Source organism: Oryctolagus cuniculus, chromosome 11 (assembly GCF_964237555.1).
Source record: "Oryctolagus cuniculus chromosome 11, mOryCun1.1, whole genome shotgun sequence".
NCBI classification, from domain to species: domain Eukaryota; kingdom Metazoa; phylum Chordata; class Mammalia; order Lagomorpha; family Leporidae; genus Oryctolagus; species Oryctolagus cuniculus.
Window position 1 is genome coordinate 13,223,444 of NC_091442.1, and position 19,160 is coordinate 13,242,603.

The 19,160-nt window shown below is 58.9% G+C and overlaps 1 protein-coding gene across 1 annotated transcript in view; it reads left to right on the forward strand.

Annotated features, from left to right (window-relative positions):
• The window catches only part of CDH22 (cadherin 22), a 117,352-nt gene that overhangs the window by 71,363 nt on the left and 26,829 nt on the right, over positions 1-19,160 (forward strand). Inside the window, exons 4-7 of the mRNA XM_051844977.2 lie at positions 3,261-3,380; positions 10,906-11,073; positions 14,228-14,421; positions 17,151-17,404. Of these exons, the coding sequence (XP_051700937.1) occupies positions 3,261-3,380; positions 10,906-11,073; positions 14,228-14,421; positions 17,151-17,404 (736 nt within the window). The remainder of the gene's footprint in view (positions 1-3,260; positions 3,381-10,905; positions 11,074-14,227; positions 14,422-17,150; positions 17,405-19,160) is intronic.

A 19,160-nucleotide genomic window follows, 5' to 3' on the forward strand; every position in this document is an offset into this window, starting at 1 on the left:
TGGGCTTCATCTCACAACAGTCACATATTGATTTTCAGGAGTTTTGTAAACCTGTTGGTATCACATTAGTAGCCTGAAATTGGAACATAGTGGGAGCATTTGCACCTTGGGAATCAACAGACCCTACAAAGCCATGCATTTCCCACCCCCACGCCAGGCCCTTCACCCCAGAGTACATGGTTGACCATTTCTACCATCTATATCACAGATGATATCTTCATCCATGTCACAGATAATGGGAGATGTGGTCTATGGAGAGACTGGAAATGTTGGTGCATTTTAAATAGAAACTGTTGATCCTGGGGGTATGACCACAAGGTGGCCCCACAGCAGCCACAAGCCTCATCCCCTTTTATCTGCCAATGCTGGGGGCTGACTTGTGGAGGAGGTGGGAGGGGGTGTAGGGCCTGGGAGCCAGTGGTGAATCACTGACCCTCCACTGTCCCATGTCGGCATTAACTGTAATGGCCGCAATAAAGAATCCCGGATTGGGGAAATGATTCCATCATCCCCGCGGGAGTTCCTGGGATGCAGCCAGGAGAAAGAGAGAGAGAGAGAGAGAGAGAGAGAGAGTTCAGCCATGCCCCTGGGGAGTCACTCAGCCCAGCATTGTGCTTTGCTCAAGGGGTGGGGAACAGGAGAGGGGGAGTGACGGGAAGACCCTGTCTCCTAACAGCCACAACAGCCACTGTTTATTCAGCATCCCCCTGAGCCCAGTGCTTTATGTGTCTTCTCCCATTCCAAAACCTCTGTGAGAAAAGCAGACTGTGCCACTGTGCGGGCCATGTCTCTCAAGAGTACAGCAGCAACCTGCGTTGATTGAGTTCTTAGCATGGGTTGGCGCTGTCCTCGGTGCTGAATGTGGAAATCTATTTGAATTCTCAAAATTCTCTTAGGAGACTGAGATAGGAGAGTTCGTGACATGCCTAAGTTCAAAATCCTTCTGTTTAAAATACTCATCTCCTAATTTGTTTTTCCATGATCATTAAAAAAATTATTTGAGAGACAGAGTGAGACAGAGAGGTCCTATCTGCTGGTTCATTCCCCAAATGACCACAATAGCTGGTGGGTCAAAGATGGGAGCCTGGAACTTGACCCAGGTCTCCCACAGGGTAGCAAGGACCCAGCCTTCACAGCTGCCTACCAGAATGTGAACTAGCAGGAAGCTGGGATCAGGAATTTGAGCTGGGAGTCAAACCCCGGCACTCCCAACATGGAAAGTGTGTGTTCCAATCAGCATCTTAACTGCCAGGACAAATCTACCCTAGATCAAACTTCTATGAAGCATCAGCGCCATCACTGATTGTGACAGTATGCCAGGCCACCGACCCGAGGTCACTGTGCCTTTGCTGACCCTTTGCTGCCCCCAGAAGGGCTCTGGCATCACAGAGTCCTGAATTCAAATCCCACCACTTCTTCACTCTGTGCCTTTAGTCAAGTGTTTTCCCGATTGGGCTGTTTCCTCCCCTGTACTATTGGAGTGGCCCATTCTACTTCTCTGAGATTCCATGATCAGAGAGCAAGGATTGAAGAGGCTGGTGAAGCTGGATGTGCAGTCAGGAGACACCTGGGGCACCAAGCATCAGGAGGTGGCAGCTTGGCTAGCCCTCTTTTCCAGGCAACTCTGACATGGTTGACGTGAAGCCGGAGCCCCCAAAGAGAGTGGTGCATTGCAGGGCCGGTTTAGGAGGCTCCAGCTGGGGGTGGGGGTGTGCGGAGAGGGAAATGAGAAATGCAAAAGAGTGAAAAATAAATACATGTGTCTGTCTGGAATGATCGAGGGCCCCAGGCTGGAGGCGGGAGAGGCGGGCAGCAGGCTGGGCTCAGCAGAATTGCTGCAGTAGCAGTCCAAGCTCACTCATTAGCCAGGCAGTGAGCTGGCCTCACCTCCAAGCATGTCCCTCTGCTGGTCCAAGGAGCCCAGCCCAGCCTCAGGGAGGTGCCCAGCCAGGCAGAGGGTGCCCAGCAGAGGGCATCTCCCTGAGACGGGGTCTCCTATGCCGCCCCTTTGGGTCACACCCTGCGCTCCCTCCCCCCAGACTCCCTCTAGGCCTTCCACCTCACTCCCTTCTCTCTGGAAAGGTGCACATGGGCCAAGTGGCTTTCCTGGCCCTGCTCTCTGACCCCTCCCGCACCCTCACGCCCACCCCCACTCGGTCTAGCTTTCGTCAAATTGAACATGATGTCAAATTAGAGCCATCTCTGGGACAGGCCGAGAGAAGCTCCCAGTTTAATGAGGCAGCGTCGAAAATCAATAACTTAATTGCCACAGTTTGATGGACTTTTATCCAATTTATACTCTCCCCAGCAGCCTGCGTGCTGAGCATGGGAAGAAGCATGTATGTGCCTGGGAGGGGTTGTCTGGGCGTGGGGGGAGGGGCGGGGAGGGCACCAGGGCTTGCAGCCAACTGTTTTCCAAAGGGAAAGCCAGACACTGCCTCCCTCCTGCCAGGGGCCAGGAGACACCAGCCTCAGAGCCACACTGAGCTTGGCTGTCCCTTGTGGAGGAGAGCACTGGAGGCAGAGGTCCCGGGAGGAATCGGGAGAGGCTGGAGTGGGTAGAAAGAGGTTGGGAGGCGGGTGGCTGGTTTCCAGTCCTGGCTCTGACTCCGACTGTGATGGCCTTAACTGGTGACAGTGGGACGTTGCCACTACTGAGAGCCTACTAAGAGCCCCTTGTTATTTCTTAAATAAATTTACTTTATATTTATTTTAAAAGCAGAGAGACAGAGATTGAGAAAGAGAGATCTCCCAACTGCTGGTTCAATCCCCCAAATGATCACAACAGCCAGGGCTAGGCTGGGCAGAAGCCAGGAGCTGGGGACTCAATCTGGATCCCCCACACAGGTGGTAGGGACCCAAGTTCTTGAGCCATCACCTGCTGCCTTCCAGAGTGGGCACTAGCAGGAAGCAGAGCCAGAACCTGAACCCAGGAATACAGATACGGGATGTGCATGTCCTAGCTCTGCACCGTACCCCCGCCCCAGGGCTGGGAGTTCAAACTTCAGCCCCTCAGCCTGGCTAAGCACAGGCCGGAAATTTTGCTGAAGAGGAAGCGGAGAGCAAAAGAGGCTGCCTTCCCTTGCGGGAGTCCTGCAGCCGGGAGCCACCCAAGGGAGATTTGAGTCCCGACCCCACCCCATGGTCACAGTGTGCCCTGCTCAGGGAGTGGGCTGGCACTCAGCAGCCCTCCAGAGGGGGAGGGGAACAAGTACAGCAGCCAGGAATGACCTCTGTCCTGCTTGGTCCCCCGGGCCCAGGCACGTCGGTGATGCAGGTGATGGCTTCAGACGCGGATGACCCCACGTATGGCAGCAGTGCCCGACTGGTGTACAGCGTGCTGGACGGCGAGCACCACTTCACTGTGGACCCCAAGACCGGTGAGGACTGTGGCGTGGCTTGGGGGTGGGGCCAGGACCCCACAGCTCCAAGGACTATATAGAGGCATCCTGTGGGGAAGAAGGAGGGAGAAGAGGGAAGAGGGAAGGGGGAGAGGGAGGGGGAAGGGGGGAGGGGGACAGGAAAAGAATGGGGTGGGAGGACTCCTGAAAGACTGGCAGAGAAACAAAAAGGCAGGATGTGGCCACTGCAGGTGCGCTGGAAGGACCTCGGAGGTCTGCACCGAGGATCCCCACTGGATCCCCACTGGATCCCCACTGGATCCCCACCGGATCCCCGCGGGTCCTGGGAGCCAAGCTGGGCAGACCCTTGTGCAGCCCTAGGGGGTCGTAGTGCAGGTTGGGGGAGGGGCGCGTTGTCAGCAGTTTGGAAGCTCAGATTGCGTGTGGTTGTTCAGGGCCTGCTGGAAAGAGCCTTAGGGAAGGAAGGCTGGCTGCTTTTTGCTTATTCACTCCAGCCCGGGCAGCACCAGCCCCTGCACCGTCTTCATCCCACGCCCCTCGAGGTTAGGACCTGACTAGTCTCTGGGGAGCCTGGGAAAATGCCCAGGAGGACAGAATGAGGGCACTGAGGCTCAGAGAGGTGCAGTGACTCATTGGAGGTCACGCAGCTGGGAGCACTGTGGGTGCCAAGGTTCCAAAAGGTGCTTTCACTGCCCTGGGATAGAAGGGGGGTGGCGGCCACAGATATTTCAGATGCTCTTTGTCCTGTGGGGCAGCCAGGCAGGCACGTGCTGGCTGGGTGGGACCACAGGATTCTTGGAGGCAGTGGCAGCCATCTGCAAAGGATGGAGATTGCAGAGAAGGGCATTCTAGGCAAAGGGCATGGTGCAGGCAAATACCGGAGGAGAAAACAGCCCGAGGCTTGAGGGGAGTGGGGGGCAGGTCAGTGAGGACCGGGCCTGTGGGGAGGCGGTGTGGGGAGGCTGGCGAGCCCAGGGCCCAGTGCACCTGCTGGGAGCCAGGCAGAGCAGCTTAGGAGGTGGGAACTGATGGATTTGGTAGGGGGTTTCGTTTGTGTGTTTGACTTGTCTGGGGAGGGGAGCATTCCAGTCTATGAACACAGTTACACTCTCTTCCACATAATATCTTCACGATTTTTTTCTCCTTGTAAAATGCATTTTAGAAAAACATTAAAGAAATGTTTAAAAGGAAAGAAAAAGCAAAGCCCTCGCACTCCCTGTCTCGGGTGGATGCTTGCCGATGCTAAGGTAGCCACCCAGCGTGTACCTCCTCCAAGACCTTGGACTCATCCACTTGGAAAATATTAAGTCATTTTTTAATATATAATACATTTCAAGGTTCAAAATTCAAAAAGTCCAAATGGGTACTTAGTGGCAATTCTTCACCCCATCCAGCCACTCAGTCTAAGTCCCCAAGGCAACCGGGGTAATTTTCTTGTGTATCTCTCAGAGCGATTGTATGCATGTACAAGAGAATAAGGTGCGTGTATTTGGGCTTTTTTTTTACATAAATGGTGACTGTAAACACACACAATATACATTGCTTGCCTTTTTCACTTAACAATACATCTTGAAGATTATTCCGTATCAATCTGCAAAGAGCTTGCTCATTCTTTTATTTAATGCCTGTTATGGATACACTAAAATTTATTTCACTAGTCCCCCACTGATGGACAGTTACGCTCTTTCCAATCTTTTGCTACGACGAATAACGCTACAGTGAATAACCTCATACATACATCATTTTGTGCTTGTGTGAGTCCATCTGCAAGATAATTTTCGGGAAGAGGAAAAGCTGGGTCAGAGAGCACATGCGTTTGGAATCTCGATAGATAATGCCGAAATGCACCGGTGATGCACCCGCCAGCCACCTACGAGAGTGCCTGTTTCCCTCCTCCTCGCTTCCACTACCAGTTCATTGATGACTTCTAAGCAGGAAAGTGACATGCTCAGGTTTTCATTTTAACAAGATCCCTCGGGCTGTTGCTGTGCAGCTTGGCTCAAAGGCAGGGAGGTCCCAGAGCCTGGGATGCCTGACAGAGGGCCCCAGAGGACAAACACGGAAATCTACACCTGTTCTGCACACCTGCTCAGACTCCCTGGCCTGCCCGAACAGTGAGGAGGCCAGAGGTGACGGAGGAGTGCCGGTGGGTTCTCAGAGAGCTCCTGAGGGGGGAGATCTTGCATAGGGCAAGCCTGGGGGTGGGGGGATGATTATACGGGACCCGGATGTTGGAGGAATAGGGGGCTCCCGAATGCTCCCTCAACCCAGCCCCCTGTGGTCGCCTGGCAAGGGCTCCACCTACAGAAACAGAAGGAGGACTGTGGATGAGGGAAGTCGCCTGAGAGCAGAGGCGCTCATGACTGTGCCGCAGGCCCGGTCAGACTAAATAGCCCAGCTTGAACCATTGGCTTAGATGAGACAAGAGGAGGAAGAAGCATCTAGAACTTCTTGCAGCCACTTGAAATACGGGTCCGGGCTCCAAGAGTGGTTGGGGCTCTTTAAGCTTTGTGACCCCAGGTGCACGTGGGGGCCATTCAGACCCACCTTGTACTGTCAGGGTGAGGATTCAGTGGGAGGGCTGGCTCATTCATCCATTCAGCCACTAATAACCAAGTGCCTGTTATGAGCCTGGCTCTGTTCTCAGCACCAGGAAGGCGGCAGTGGAAAATTCCAAGACTCAGCTCTCATGGAGCATGTGTTGGAGTAGCAAACGCAGGAAATAAGCAGACATGTGGGACATGATGTCGGGTAGCAGTGAGTGCTAGGGAACACACAAAGCCCGTGAGGGTGTAGACTGAGGTTAAGAACTCAGGAGGTGATCCTGGGTGGAGACCGAATGGCGGGAGGGGGTCAGCCGCGTGGGTCCTGGGCACGGGAGGTGCTGACCCCCGCATTGTCCTGGGGGGTGATGAAGGTGAGGACGAACTCTCATCCTCTCAGCCCCAGGGGTGGGCATCTTAGGGTGGAAGAGCCCCCTGCAGGTGGGGAGAAGACAGAGTGTGGATGCACAGGAAGGGCCAGGCCCGAGGCTTGCAAGGTGGCAGGGGTGGGCAGAGGGAGGCTCGGACTCCCGGGGAGGCAGGAGGGATCTCTGCCGCGGGTGGGCAGGAGCGGGTGGCAGAGCCCTAGACCAGCAGCCAAGGAAGGGGAGCGCCGTGCGAGGCAGGTGAAGGCGCTCAGCGGGTGCCCTGTTCTCGGGACCCCCACCTCCCGAGTCTGGAAGGGTCTTTGCTGCCGTGCCCCGTGCAGAACCAGCCCTGACTTCCCCTTGCCCTCAGCCCCACCGCCGGAGCCGCCGGGTGCAGTTTCCCCAGCCAGGACTGTGCCGGCTGCGGGGCTATATTTAGCAGCCACTGCGAGGTACAGCGTGTTCTCGCTGTGCGGGTGGCAGGGAGCAGAGCCGGAGCGGCCCAGGGGAAGGTGTGAGGGGAGGGGGCAGGCGGGACACCTCCGTGCCTGGGGAGGAATTAACTTGTGTGTTTTAAAGGCCAGGCTGCCAGCAAGCCCCCGACTGGGGCAGCGGGGATGGCATTTGCAGGCTAATGAGGTGGTGCCTGGGCTCCGGGGTCCCCCTGCAGCACGTGGAGGGGACAGTGGGGGTGACGAGGACAACAGCTGGACGCGGGGGCGATGCGGGCGGGCAGGGCTGCAGGGAGCTGGGGCGAGGTTATAATTACCAGCCCCTGCCCACCTGCACCCCGGCAGGCGCAGACAGATTGTCTGAGACTTCAGGATCTCCGCTGAAAATTCTCAACTGGGCCACCGCTGACCGTTTTCCCCGGGGAGGGAATGAAGGGAGCTCCCTTTGGTTGAGCGCCTCCCAAATGCCAGACCCTGGGATCGGGGTGATGAACTGGACCTGGCTTCTGCCCTCGTGGAACTTCTGTTCTGCCCGGGAGGCCGGAAACAGACACACAGCTGCCCCTCGGGACTCTGTCAGTCACTGGACACGCTGGGCCTTTTGTGCCAGGCCGGAGAGAGATGATGATGAACGAGACCTGCCTGGAACTTCCGCACGGGGTCCCTAGCCAGGACTTGAGGAATGGGATCAGCAAGGCGTCCCCCAAGGGTGAGACCTGCTGCTGGAAGCCCCCTCCTGCGTGATCCAAATTTCCCCATCAGTTATCTGTGACCGTGTAACAAAAAGCCCCAAATCTTGGTGGCTAAAAACAGCTTATTATTTGTCCCAATTCTGTGGGTTGACCGGGCATCGGTTGGCTGTCAGGTGTCTGGGGGCTGACTCAGCAGGGGACAGCTGGCAGGACTGGGTCTCTCTGCGTGTGGCCTTTCATCCTGAGCTTCACAGCATGGGGGTCTCAGGGTTTGCCAGGGCCCAGCACACGAGGGCTCACCAAACCCCTGCTTTTGATAGACTTGCTGGTGTCCCATTGTCCAAAACAAGTCACATGGCCAAGGTCAGAGTCAGTCGGGGAGGGGACGGCCTAAGGGGTCAGATACTGGAGATGTGGGTCATTAGGAGCTATCACCACAACAACCCATCGCAGAGCATGTGTGTGTGTGTGTGTGTGTGTGCACATGCGTGCACATGTGTGTTCATGACCCTAGGAACAGCCTTCAGGGCAGCTTGGCCTCGGGGCACACATCCGAAGACGGCACCTGAATCACACATGGTCAATTCCCAAGTTGGAAGAGTTTGGTGGCAGGGGCAGCAGGAAAGCCACACCACTCTCCTTACCCCCAGGGGCAGAGGCAGACCCTTGCTCCAAGCCCCACTCAGAGCCGCGGACCTGGGGGTGCATAGTGCACAGTGGTCCCGATGCTCCCACCAAACCTCTCTGTCCGGTGAGATCCCAGACGTGGAGTGGCCTGCTCAGAGCTCAGCATGTGGTCAGTGTCCCGTGAAAGCCAGCCCTGCTTCCGGCTTGGTGGCCGCAGCACTGCACTCTGTCTGCCTGTCCTCTCCCTCCCACCTGCCCGCCGTCTCTCACCACCCCTTCCTGTCTCTCACCCTCTCTTGTCTGTGTGTCTGCTGCTGTCTTATGCTCCAGTCTTCTCTGCTTTCTTCCTCTGTCTCTGTAGCGCGCTCTCTCTCTCTCTCTCCCTCTCTCTCTCTCTTCCTCTTTCCCTCTCTCTCCCTCTCTCTCTCTCTTCCTCTTTCCCTCTCTCTCTTCCTGTCCCTGTATCTCTCACTGATTTATCCCTTTCATTCCTTCTTTCTCTCTCTGCCCCATTAGGCCCTCCTCCCTCTGCGCCCCCTCCCTCCCCATCCCCTCTTCCTGTCTCTGCGGTTTCCCTCCGCTTGGCTCCCTTCCCCCGTCACTAGCTTTCTCCCTCCAGCTCTCTCTCCCCAGCACTCCCTTTTCTTTCTGCCTCCACCCTGAGGTCTTTCCCTCTCCCCCTCTCCTCTCCAGCCCCCCCCCCCCAAGGATCTGCTGACAGAGGCAGCTGAGGCCCTTAGGGTCCCGGTTTCCACTCCCAGCATTTTGGTGCAGCCCCCAGGGTGCAGTCAGAGAGGGCTTGCTGAGGGCTTGAAAGCAGCTCACTTATTGGCACTGAGGAGAGCAAGGGCGAGACTCCAGGGGCTGGCCCAGGCCCACAGAATGTCCCTGTGTGTGTCAGAGGCCTGGCCTCTCCCCCTGGCACCTGGGATGGGCAGGGGACATGAGGGGGGCTGGGCAGGGACCTTCCGTCCTCACAGTGGCCTGGCAGAACAGCTCAGAACACAGACTCCAGCACCAGATGCCTGTTTGATTCCTGGTGATGCACTTTCTGCATGTGTGACCTTGGGCAAGGAACTTAGCCTCTCTCTCCTCATCTGTGCAATGGGTATAATCACAGCCCCTCCCTCATGTGGTTGCTGAGGGGATTAAATGAGGCGATTCACTTCCGGAGCTTCAAGCAACGCTAGGCTCCGAATAAACACACCTAAGCAGTAGTGTTGCTGCTAGCGAGATCTCGCGCCTGGAGGCCCAGGGCGCTACTAAAATCTACAGTGCACAGGGAAGCGCTCCCCACTCACACACCCACACTGCAAAGATTATGCTGCCCGGAATCAGCGGTGCCAAGTTTAAGAAAGACCTCACGGTTGCTTCCATTTTACAGAGCAGGAAACTGAGCTCCGCAGAGGTGAAGCGGTTTGCTCAAAATCACGTGGCCAAAAAATAGCAGGTCTGGGATTCTCCCAAGGCAGTCTGCTTCCAGGAAACCCTGTTCCTAGGAAGATCAGTCTCTGCAGGGGGCAGAGGTCAGGCAGGGGCCCACGGAGAGGTCACGGAGGCCACCAATATTCCGTGTGACATCCGATGACCCGGAATACCCGTTCCCAGTCTCCGTGTGATCCCACAAAAGCAGGCGGCACTGCGGCTGTGGGGCTGGGGGCTGTGTGGGGACATCAGGAGTCTGGGCTTGGGTTTTATGGGGCGCATTGTGGGGCTGCTGGTGCATGACTGCACCTGGCACTCGGGCCCTGGGCACCACCTGGCACCACCTGGCGCTCGGCAGGTTGGGATGGCTAGCAGGAGGGGCTCTGAACGCCTCATCAGCTCCCCTGCTCAGCCCCGGTCTCTGCTGCTGGCAAGGCGACAAGAAGCCTCCCTCCGCTGGGCTCCGCCTGCGGCCCCCCCCCCCCCCCCGCCTGCTGCCCTCAGCGAGCAGCCGGGCCCGGACAGGGAATCTAGGGCCGGGTGGGGGAGGCCGGAGGGCAGGCCCTGGCGGGGGGCATCATTTGATTGCGGAAGGTGCAGGAGAAGGAGAGTGTGTGTCGGGAGCTTTGTGTGGGTTCTCAGCGATGCAGTCTGAACGTGCGTGAACTGGAGCGTGCGCGTGTGCGGGTGAGCGTGTGTGAGCGTGGGCATGAGTCCAGGTCACTTTGCTAAGCCCTCACCGAGCCCCTGCTTCGTATGTGGCGTTGGGCTGAGTGCTACCGACAGAGAGCGGGCGGGCAGAGGCGCGGCTGCTGCGGCCGACAGCAGGTGGGGAGACTGAGGCCCCGAGGGGGATGGCTGCGGGGGAGGTCACCCAGGGGCAGACTGGAGTCCACAGCCCGTGTTCAGTAAGCCTCAGGGGCCCCTTCTGCTGCCCTTGTGCTGTGTGGTGTGTGTTCTACAGAGGCGTTGGTCAGTATTGTGTAAGCGCGCATGTGTGTGCAGGTTTGTGGGAGGATGTGCATTTGAGAGAGCACATATGTGTGTGTGTGTGTGGCAGGTGTGTATGTGGGTATGCATGTGTGAGAGAATATGCTGTGTGCAAGTGTGTGTGCATGTGTGTGAGCATACCAACGTGTACGCACGTGTGACTGTATCTATGATTATACCTGAGTATGTGAGCATGTGTGTGAACCTGTCTGTGATGTACATGAGTGTGTGTGTGTGTGTGTGAGTGTGCAGTGGCTGGTGAGCTCACCCCGCCTTGTGGCCTCATTGATGTCTTCAGCATCACACACTCTCCTCCTGAACTTGAACTAATACAGAGCTCAGCAGGCCTGGTCCTGTCCCAGTCTGGTGGGGGTGGGGTTGGGGGTCTCCAAATCAGCAGGCGGGGGGTGGGAGGTGTGCCTGGCCTCACCTTCACTCACCTGCAGGTGTGATCCGGACGGCGGTGCCTGACCTGGACCGGGAGAGCCAGGAGCGCTACGAGGTGGTGATCCAGGCCACAGATATGGCCGGGCAGCTAGGCGGCCTCTCGGGCTCCACGACCGTCACCATCGTGGTCACCGACGTCAACGACAACCCACCCCGCTTCCCGCAGAGTGAGTGAGGCCTCCGCAAGGAAGGCCGCGCCTGCCCGCCTGCCTGTCTGACCAGCCAAGTCCCCCCCCAGCCCCCTCCATTCGCGCATCCTGCAGAGGAAGGCCCGGCCATGTCTGACCCCAGGTCACCTCTGCACCTCCCCACCTCCCCATCTGTCCCCATTCTGTCTAGCACCCAGGCCTGAGCGTTGTCCAGCTGTGTGCTGCTGGCCCAAGCTTGAAAAGGGAAGGTGGAGGCGGGCAGTGTGGGGGATGGGGACAGGGACGCAGAGGTGGCCGCTGTCCCACTTAGGCAGAGAGACACCCAGAGCTGCACACGGACACGCTGAGTCTGCCTGCCTCCTCTGAGTCTGTGCTGCTGAGTTGGGGGCTTTTTCCAGCCTCTGGCCCAAGCCCCCAGCGCCCTATCAGCACAGCCAGTGCCACTGTCCCCGGCTCAGGCAGAGAGCCTCGCCGCCGGGAAGCTGGAGCTGGCAGAGACTAAATGCTGCAGGGAGCTGGGCTGATTCCTATCGGGCGAGTCATTACTTGAGGTCCACTGCTCTCACATTAGGCCCCGCCACAGGGGACTGACCCCCGGGAGATAAGGGAATCCAATCCGTTAGTGGAGAGCGCAGTGGCACGGGGCCTGGCGCCTCCACCCAGACACAGCGTGGGACGGGCAGAGCCGGCACAGGGGCCAGCCCTCCACCCCACGCCATGCAGAGGGGCCTGCTGTCCAAGTGCCTCCCAGCTCTGGGCCGGATCGGGCGTGGCGGAGCACAGAGGAGGAGGCCGGGACCCCAGGAAGCCCTCCTTGCTTGGCTCTTTGGCTTTCTCGTCCTTGTAGGTTTTTTTTTTTTCCTGGCATATAGCACACAGTCACAAGCACACAAGCTAGAAACATCCGATTCAACAAACATCATGAAGCAAACAATCTTGCACCCACCACGCCGGCACACCATCTCCCCAGACCCAGCCGTAGTCCCGACCTCCGTCAGGCCACCATTACCTGCTCGCCTCTTTTTATTCAGTCTGTTCCCCTCCGTAGGCACCGCTGAACATTCCGATTCTGCTCATTTTTGAACATTATGGAAGTGGCATCACAGGATACGAATTGCATTGCATCTTGTGTGTCAGTCTCTGAAGTTTCTGTGTGTGAACTCCTCTTGCTACTCATTTTCATTGCTGTGCAGTTTCCACCTCTCATCCGCTCCCGTTGGTGGACACCCGGGCTGTTTCCAGCTGGGGGCTATTCAAGGGGGCTCCGCTCTGGCACCGGTGCACGCCTCTCCAAGGCCCGTCTGCACTGATTGTTCCGTAGTGTCTACGTGTGAGGAGGGAAATTGGCTGCTCGTGGGATGTACTTTATCTCCAACTTTAAAAGGCCAAGCTGTTTTCTCCCAAGAAGAAATGCATGTGTCTGTTATACCACGTCCTCGCCAACACTTGGTATTGTCAGATTTTTAGATTTGCGTTCATCTGGCGAGTGGACACTGGTAACTCCGGCAGGATTTCATTCATAACACTTGCTCGCTCCTCACCCATCTCATTGATGCAAAGCCCGAGGTCCTGGCCAGCACTGAGAATGCCTGAGGCAGAAGGAGATATGGTCCCTGTCTTCCAGGAAAGAGAGAGAGAGAGAGAGAGAGAGAGAGAGAGAGAATCCAGAGACAGCGAGAGTAAAATGCGGGATAAGCCTGGGGCCTCGGGAGCACAGGAGCAGAGCCGGGGCTCTGGGAGTGCTCCCTGGAGGAGGCGGCAGCGGTGAGACTTGCAGGATCCGGGGAGGCAAAGGCAGAGGAGTGGAAGCGCGGAGGCCTGGAGGTAGCCGAGAATGAGTCACGTGCACAGAATCACAAGAATTCAGCCAGGCGGAAGCTGGAGTCGGACTGGGAGAAAAGAGGGGAGGCTGGAGAAGCCAGCAGGGGCCAGGAGGCAGGGGTTTTGCAGGTGAGCGAGCGGCTCCTAGGACTCCAGCCCAGGGGCAGTGGGGAGCTATGGGGGGGGGGGGGCTAGAACAGGGGAGCCAGCCATCTGGCTCATGTGGCAGGGGTTAGAACGGGAGAGTGACACGTCTACCTTGTGTTCTAGAGAGAGTCCCCCCCTGCTGTGGAAGAGGCGGCCTCTCCACACCAAAGTGACCCACACGTGTGGGGGACCCAAGGGTCCTGTCCCTGTCCCCACAGCCTCTGCTGCACCAGGGCTGCCCATCACTTCACAAATCTTCCTCACCTTGGCCTTGGCTCTAGGAGACAGCAAGGCGCTGTTGGGACTGTCTGACCTCATTCCTCTCCCGTGCCCTCTGCTGCTCCCCTCCAGCCGCGATGGCCATCTTGCTGTCCTTCAAAACACGCCAAGCATGGCACACCTCAGGGCCTTTGCACCTGCTGCTCCCTCTGTCTAGGTTGCTCTTACCCAGTGACTGCTTGGCTCACTCCCTCACTGCCCTGGACCTGAGCAGAACTGGCTGCTCTGCCTGTTAAAAACTGCACAACGCCCTCTTCCGCAAACGCCGTCTCCTGCTTATTAATTTTTCTCCCGTGTTCCCCCCACCCATGGGCTCACCGTGTGTTTCACTCATGTGATCGCATTAAGAGGAAAGCACCGTGAGAGTTGGGGTCTGGGTCAGTTTTACTTGCTGTACGACCCAAGTGCCTAGAACTCCTGAGGTCTGGGACCATTTGGGGCAGCACGGGTGCTCAATGCATACACTGAGAGGAGGGAATGAATGCAGGAGACGCCCATGGTTCAGTACAGCTCGTTCCATTTAATGAGAAGCCATCGTGTGCTAAGCATCTTACTTACATCATCACCAGTGTTGATCGAAGGCACCAGCATTATTCCCATTCTACAGATGAGGAAACTGAGGCCCAAGGTCCCACAGCCAGGACTCACTCCAGAGCTTTGCCCGGCTCCTCCTGCTCCCCTGCAGCCTCCCCTGGGTCCATGGAGAAACTGAGATCAAACCAACCAGTGAATATACCCAGGGGCAGAATGAGGCCCCTCCTCCCGTGCAAGGGGCAGAGCCCCGCCCCCATCCTGGCTAAGCTGGGAGCCCCTCGCACACACAGCCTGCCTCAGAGGCTGTCGGGGCCCCTGCTCCCCTCCCCTAGAGCCGGCAGAGGAGAAGGGAGGGGCCCTGCCTCCCCGCTCATGGCCACGTCTGCCACAGAGATGTACCAGTTCAGCATCCAGGAGTCGGCGCCCATCGGCACGGCTGTGGGCCGAGTGAAGGCTGAGGACTCGGACGTGGGCGAGAACACGGACATGACTTACCTCCTCAAGGAGGAGAGCGGCAGCGGCGGCCATGTGTTCAAGGTCACCACGGACAGCGACACTCAAGAGGCCGTCATCGTTGTGCAGAAGGTACAGCTCTCCCGGGAGGAACGGGGGTGGGGAGCAGGCCCCAGGGGCACGGGGTCAGGCAGGCCTCGTCACATCCCCCACCCCGCTCCGCCCCAGAGAGCTGGTCTCTAGAGACCAGGGCTGACCCGGGAAGCCACGGATGCAGGCGACTGAGGCAGAGGGAGGTGAAGCCACTTGTTGGAGGCTGCACAGCCAATTGTCAGCGCTGAAATTCCATCTAGATTTTTTCTAATTTTTATTTATCATTTTACTTGGGGAGAGGAGTGTGGAGAGAGAGAGAGATCTTCCACGCCCTGGTCCAATCTCAAACACCGGCCACAGCCACGGCCGGGTCAGACCAAAGCCGGGGGCCAGGAACTCAGTCTGGCAGGGACCCAAGTACTTGAACCATGACGTGCTGCCTCCCAGAGAGCGCATTAGTAGGGATGCTGGAATCCAAGTCAGAGCTGGGATCGAACCCAGGTCCTCCAGTACGGGTTGCAGGCATCTTAACCACTGTCCCAAATGCCTGGCCCTCAGTGCAGACCTGAACCCGGGCTCTCAGACTCTGTGATGCGCTCCTTCAGGTCTGGGCTTCCCACTCATCACTTCCTTCAGCTTTCTTAAGGCAATGTCTCCCTCTGTGTGTGTTTGTTTTACAGAGGCTCAGAGAGGGCGAGGGGTTGGCCCGGGGTCACAGCGGGGAGGGACAAGTGGGGTCTGAGTTGGGTGTGGGGACTGAAGCATTTTCCATCCGGAGTCTGGCAGCTCCGCCTCCCTCCCCACCGGACGGGAAGCCAAACCTGCAAACTCAGCGCTCCCCAGGGCCGAGGACAGAGGCCACATCTTCCAGGCTTCGGCCAGGGCCTCGGCCAGTCAGGAACGGCCCTCCAAGCTGTGAACCCAGCCCTAGTCTCCCACATGGGGTCTAAATCTCCTGCAGTGGCCCGCAAGTGGCCATCTGTATTCCTCCGGGGACAGGACCCTCACTCCATACCAGGGTCCAGCTCGCCCTGCAGCCAGACTCCATCTCAAGTCCACTCCCATCAGCCCAAGCGCAGCCTTCCAGGACCCGGCATAGCCCGGCCCTCCCTTCACTCAGCAGGCATGGGTGACCAGCCTCGCGCCTGGCAGGGAGGGTTGGGCGATCGCCAGGACTCGCAGGCCTTCTGGTACCTCCCGTGCAGCTAATAACAAAACAAGAGGTCACTACCACGTGCCAGGCTCCTGACTCCGCCCATCCCGACACCAACCCTCCTGTGCCCCCTTACTCTCCCTTTCCTAGGTAAGGAACCAGAGCCAGGAGAAGCCCCGGGACTTGCCCAAGGTCATGCCTCTAGCATGGCCCGGGGGATATAGACAACGTTGCCCATGGCCCTTACCAAGAGATAAGTCCACTTCATAGATGGAGACGTGGAGGCCCAGTGAGCACAGCGTCCATCTGGGAGCAGCAGAACCGGGGCCGCCTCGCTGCACTTGCTGCCTGCCCCGGTGCTGCCCCCTCTCCCTGCCCGCCCCAGCAGCGGCGCCAGAGGTGTGTCTGTGGCGACAGAGCCGAGGGCTCAGGGCAGAGCGCGCCTGATTGATGACCTGGCTCTGGTCTATCGCTCACTCCCGGGCCAGGCAGTGCCTGCCTCCTGCATCCTTATTTCCCAGGCAACCGGCTGCGGGAAGAGATGGCCTCTGTGCGCTGGGCTCTGGGAGGCAGGGCAGGCACCGGCTTTGGGCTCCGGGAAGGTCACCTTTGCCAATGCAGTCACACCCCACCATGCCAGCCGGGGCCTCGCAGCTCTGCCGCCAATATTTCTCTGGGCTTGGAAACCCAGAGCCCACCCAGCACTGTGCTCACTCATCAGAGGGTCACCCATGAGCACCCCGGAGGAGAAGCCCAGCTCAGCGTGGATCCAGGCAGCTCTTGGGGGAGAGCGCCGAGACAGCCTGGCTTAGCAGGCTCAGTTGGCATCAGTGGCTCCTTCCTGTGCACGCGGGGACGTCTCCCTCCTTTCACCCGAGACCCAGGGAGCCTAACTGGGACAGCAGCAGCAGGGGCAGGATTTGTTTTTGAATATTTTATTTACTTGAAGGTGGTGGGGAGAGATCTTCTATCCGATGATTCACTCCCCAAAGGACTGTAATGGCCACATCTGGGCCGGGCTGAAGCCAGGAGTCAGGAACTCCATCCGGGTCTCCCACATGGGTGCAGGGGCCCAAGCATTCAGGACATCCTCGGCTGCTTTCCCAAGCGCATTAGCAGGGAGCTGGATGGGAAATGGAGCAGCCAGTGCTCCAGTATGGGATGCTGGCTTCCCAGCTGCGCCAGGACAGCGGCCCTGGGGTCTGGAGCCAGGCCCGCGGGGCTGCTCACCAACACCCTTTGCTCTCCCGGTGTTAAGAACCCAGGACTTGGGAGCCCTGCTCCCAAGGTTTCAGACTCCGGGGTTTGAATCCTGCTGTGCTAACAACTGTGTGCTCAGTGACCTGAAGCCTTGCTGGCCTTGGTTTTTTCAAGTCCAAGTTGAGCTGCGGCTGCTACTGATTCCATAAGCCTCATGGGTTGTTGTGAAATTGATTGGCTGTTTTTAACATACTGGCATGCAGGCTGAGGGACCTCAGCTTCCCACCTGTAGCTGCAGCCCAGGTACCAGCAGGTGTCCCCGAAGAGGGGACACTGCCCACCCTCACCCCCACATCCACCTGACCGCCCCGCAGACCGCAGCCCCCTAACCAGCCGTCTGCTCCGCCCTCCGCAGCACCTGGACTTCGAGTCTCAGCCCGTGCACACCGTGGTCCTGGAGGCCCTCAACAAGTTCGTGGACCCCCGCTTCGCCGACCTGGGCACGTTCCGCGACCAGGCTATCGTGCGCGTGGCCGTGACCGACGTGGACGAGCCCCCCGAGTTCCGGCCGCCCTCCGGCCTCCTGGAGGTGCAGGAGGACGCGCAGGTGGGCTCCCTGGTCGGCGTGGTGACGGCGCGGGACCCCGACGCCGCCAACCGGCCCGTCCGGTGAGACCCCCGCCCGGGGCCGACGCCTGCTGCCTGCTATCCCGCCACCGCCCCACCCCGCGCACCGACGAGGGAGGGGAGGGTCGGTGCACAGAGAGGGGGAGGAACTGGCTGGCGGCCAGAGAGCCAAGGAAGCAGATGTGGGGACAGCCGCAGGGGACACGAGGCAGCCAGGAGAGGAGCACAGACGGCAGAGGCCGCGCGGGGCGGGGTGGGGGGCTCGCGCCCGGCGCCGCCCCGCCGGAGTCCGCCCCGCCTCCCTCCGAGAGGGGAGCATGCGTGCACGTGCACGCGCGCACACAACACTGAGCGAAGCAGCCCACCGATGTTTCCTGCTTCTCTTGAGTCACGCGCAGCTCCGTTCTCCCAGTTGCCTGGTCACAAGTGGCGGAGGCCTGCCCAGCCGCGCGGTGTCTCAGCTCTGCCCCTAGTCTGCAGCTCCCTCTCCTTGCCCACTGTCCGCATCAGCAATGCCCGCCTCTCTCCACCTTGGCTGCGGCCCCCCGGGGCCAGGCCACCACCCATCTCACCCCCTCGCTGGTCTCCCTGTTCCTGGCCACACCCCTGTCTTACTCGAAGCCTGACCCTGCTCAGAGGGGAAGCGGAGCCTGGCGCCTCCCCGAAGCACCTCCTGGGCTGAGCGTGTGAGTCGGATCCTGACAATGACCTGTGACAATACGTGACCGGGCCTCCCGGCCACCTCCCGGCCGCGCCTCCTGCCACTCGCCTCCTCCCTGTCGGCCACAGCTGCACAAGCACAGTGCTGCTCCTGGTCCCCCGACCCAGACTGTTCTCGGCCTGGTGTCTCCATCTGGGTCCCTGCGCACTTTGTCCTTCCCAGCACAGGGGAGCGCCAGGCGGGGAGGGCTTCTGTCACTTTGCGTACACGCAGGGGACAAGGGCTGAATGAATGAAAGGTAAAGAGAGAGAGACAGACAGACAGACAGACTCACTGAGATGTGGCGAAGCCAACAAGAGGGGAGGGGTCAGAGCGACAAGAGCCCGTGGGAGGAGGCCGAGGGACGCGCCCAGCCATGGAGAGACAGAGCAGAGACTTGGAGAGAAGCCAGGCAGGGGACGAAATGACGCGGGAGAGACAGGTGCAGAGCAGGACAGGAAGGACCTGGGGTCCTGCAGGGGTCCCGAGTCCCTGACTGTGGCCTGGGCAGGGCGGAGGCCACATAGGAGAGAAAGGAAAGAGTTGAACAGATCCAGGGGAGGAGGCAGGGCCCTGGGGCCGGGGGGCGGGGAGGGAGGCATGGCCAGCGTCTGAGGGGTGGGGCAGGGGCTCAGCCCCTCCCGCTTCCTTCTGAAGGCCTGGACGTGGTCCGTGAGTAGCCCCTGAGCTGACCGTGTGCCTAGCTCCGTGCTGGGCATTCAGGAGGAGGGAGAGGAGGTTCAGTTGAGGACCTCCGCATTTTGCAGTTCCAGAGGCTCCATTCCCGTCATTGCCTTATCTGAATGACGCTCTTGCAGTTGTAGGGTGCACAATGTGTGCAACCTTACGTGGCAGCCCTAGGTGAGGCCATCCTGCTGAACTGCCCCATGGGCTCTCAGACGAGGCCTGGGAAGACTTCCTGGAGGAGGCAGGAATTGAACTGGATGTCTGGATCTGGTCAGGTGTCATTTTGAGGGGAAGGGCATTCCAGGTGAAGACCCATCTATGCAGCTGTGCGGAGGCAGGAGAGGGAAGATGTCCCCCGGGGAGAGCAGCCAAGGCGGCTCAGCCGGCCAGGGAGGCGGGACACAAACGGAA